The sequence below is a fragment of the Condylura cristata genome, unplaced genomic scaffold (assembly GCF_000260355.1).
Source record: "Condylura cristata isolate star-nosed mole 26May11 unplaced genomic scaffold, ConCri1.0 scaffold00012, whole genome shotgun sequence".
In the NCBI taxonomy this organism is placed as follows: Eukaryota; Metazoa; Chordata; class Mammalia; order Eulipotyphla; family Talpidae; genus Condylura; species Condylura cristata.
This window is the reverse complement of record NW_004567113.1, coordinates 56,145,799-56,148,617: the sequence shown is the minus strand read 5'-3', so window position 1 is coordinate 56,148,617 and position 2,819 is coordinate 56,145,799. Positions and strand designations below refer to the sequence as shown.

The window sequence follows — 2,819 nt, the reverse complement described above, 5'->3', positions numbered from 1 at the left end:
CGGAGCCGCACCCCGCGCCCCAGCCTGCAGCAGACGCGGCGCCCCGCCTCTGCTGATTCTCTGCGCCGCTCCCCACGGCCTCCCCACCTCACAGCAGGGGACCCAGGAGGCCAGTGACCTGCCCGGGACATAGCAAGCCAAGGCACTCCCCTTGCCCTCGGGGACGCGCACGGGGGTGTGCGGCTTCCCGGGGAAAGGCCGGCCCCGCCGGGCCGTGGGGCCACCGGGGTCAGGTGCAGCTCCAGCAGCAGCCGTGGCCCCATGAGAGCCCCTGAGCGCTGGCGCCATGCGGGCCCAGAGGGGGGCACACAGAGGCGGCCCCCGGCACCTTGCCTCGGACCGTCACCACAGCGCCCAGCTGAGAGACGCTCTCCGGCCAGACAGCCTGCAGACGGCGCGGCGTGAGGGGGCACGCGCGACTGAGGGACAGACTGCCCCTGCCCAGTCGGCGTAAATAGAGCTTCCACGGGCACAGGGGCGTGGCGACAGGGCACGAGGGGAGCGCAGGCCTGCCCGCCACACTCGGAATCCAGGAGCCTTTCCACGTCCCCGGGCGTCCCTCGGAGCACCCGGGTCCCGCTCTGGCCTCCCTCGCCAAGGCCACGCAGGCGTGAGCTAAGCTCACTTCCCCAGGCAAACCGGGCTGCCCGGGAAGCACTGGGGGCGGGGGGAGCAGCTCCCCGGGAATGACCGGGATCGGTGTGTGCAGTGGCGAGCGCGAGGGCCGGACGCAGAGAGCCAGGCCCCAGGCCCAGCTCATCACCCCAAGGACCTGCTGTCTCGGGCCCTCACGCAGCACGGCTGAGTCTCCTGCTTCACACCACGTTACCGGCCGCAGCCGCCCCGCAGCCCCGCGGCAGAGACCACCGCTGCGCCGCCTGCCCGGCCTGCGCCCCACACCCCAGAGGGGCTCACAGCGGGCTCCTGGGGCTCCCGCTGGAAATGAGTCCAGCGGCCAGGAGGATGGCCCTGGGGCACAGTCAAGCGCTCGGGGCAGGTTCCCGGTGACGTAGGGAGCACGAGCCAGCGGGGGAGGGTGTACTTGCCACTCATCTGGAAGCAGAGCAGGTCAGGTCCTGCCGGAAGGACAAGGCCACGGCACCGCACGGGTCGCACACAGCAGGCCACCGGGCACCGCACAGGGCAGTGGCCGGCCGGTGGGAACGGCAGCCTCGAGCCTGGCCACGAAGAGGCTGGGAGCCGGCCAGGCGGAGCAGGAGAAGGGGGAGGAACCCAGAGAGGCAAGGGGTCCCTTCGGGAGCCCATGGAGGCAGTGGCCAGGACACCAGGGCAGGTCAAGAAAGGCCAGCAGGGGCCAGCAACATGCTGTGGGCCAAAGGTCCAGCGAGCCTGGCCGGGGCGGGGAGTCTGGGCGGCGCACTGGCTGCGGGGCCACCCACGGGCAACTGTGCGCAGGCCAGGCTGTGGCGCTGGGTGTTCCGTCTGGCACCACCCGGAGCCGTGGGGCAGCTGGAGAGCCAGAGGGGGCTGGGGAGGCGCACTGAGCAGCGCCAGGCTCCACCCCGACAGCGTTTTAGGAGACGGAGAGTCTAAGACGTGAACAGAGCACACGCCCGAGGGGCGAGAGGGTGGTCAGGCACCAGGCCGGAGCGGCCAGAGGCCGGCCATCTGCAGCCTGGCTTCCGACCATCGGTGGCGGGGAGGAGGCGGCGCCACCAGCCCGTGACCCTGGCATTGAGACCCACCTGGTCGAAAGCCCAGTGGACCTGGGGCCCGCCTCTCAGCGGGGTGTCTGCCACAGCACCGCCGTGGGGCCAGGGCGGGGACAGCACAGCTCAGCCCGAGGTCCCCGCTGAGGACCCTGCAGTGCAGGGGAGGGGACGGCCGGGTCTGAGCATCGCCTCCCACCCACGGGCGCCACCAGCAGGCAGCAGGGTGACCTTGAGCACGTCCTCCACCCCCACACCCCAACCTGCGTCCTCTTCAGGGCAGTAAGAATGAATTAAGGAGCCACAGCAGGCACCCCAGGGCGGTAGGCCTGTTGCTGTGCTACCATGAGTGACCTTCCGGCACCTCCCCTCGCCAGGCCACTGCCGGCAGGGGCAGGGAGGCGGGGCGCTGGAGGACAGAGGGAGCCTTGAAGCCTGCTGGTGCCACCTCTGTCATCCTGGGAGGGGGCGGTGTTTGGGGACCAGAGACACGCTCGCTCTGCACTCCTGGGGCAGGGAGCAAGCGCCTGGCTCGGGAGCACCAGTCCTGGTCCCCCTGAAGCCGGCCCTCAGCAAGCGCCCAGCCCCAGGCATTGTCCTCCAGTCGCCCTGCCCGGCCCGTGCAGGCTCTGGCCCTGGACCGCCCCTCGGCAGGCTGCAGACCAGGTGGAGGCGGGTCCTGGGGTCCAGCTGGCGCCCCCAGGCCCCTGCAGGCCTTTGGACAGAGGCCTCCCTGGGCCAGATCACCCACAGCCACCCAGCTTCTGGGAATGCTGCCAGATCAGGAGTCAGTCTCACTTGGGGTGTCCGGGCGACTCGGCGGCGGGGAACCCACGGCGCCTCCCAGTGCGGGGCCCTTAGCCGACATGGAGACGCGACACAAAGAATGGCAGGGAGGAGCCGCCGCCCTGGGGCGCGCGGGCTGGGGCGCCCCCACCGGGGGCGCGGGCTCTCGATGGTCCCGGGCAGCAGGCGCTCCAGCAGCCGGCACAGCACCACCCCGTCCTTCAGAGACGCCTGCAGGAAGCCCTCCGGGTCCGAGATGGTTTTCTTGGGCGACTCCAGCACCCCCAAGGTAATGAGCCACGTAACGGTCTGCTCGGCGGAATTCATAGCGGCGGCGCGCCCGGGCCTCCCGCTCCGCTCCGC

The 2,819-nt window shown here is 71.3% G+C and overlaps 1 protein-coding gene across 1 annotated transcript in view; it reads right to left on the bottom strand.

The window, feature by feature from the left end:
- Positions 1–2,783, bottom strand: part of LOC101635598 (TBC1 domain family member 14) — a 13,936-nt gene extending 11,153 nt beyond the window's left edge. Inside the window, exons 1-4 of the mRNA XM_012724052.1 lie at positions 2,608–2,783; positions 1,707–1,822; positions 916–1,076; positions 329–385 (exon numbers count right to left, since the gene is read on the bottom strand). Of these exons, the coding sequence (XP_012579506.1) occupies positions 329–385; positions 916–1,076; positions 1,707–1,822; positions 2,608–2,783 (510 nt within the window). The remainder of the gene's footprint in view (positions 1–328; positions 386–915; positions 1,077–1,706; positions 1,823–2,607) is intronic.
- Positions 2,784–2,819: the final 36 nt, after the last annotated feature.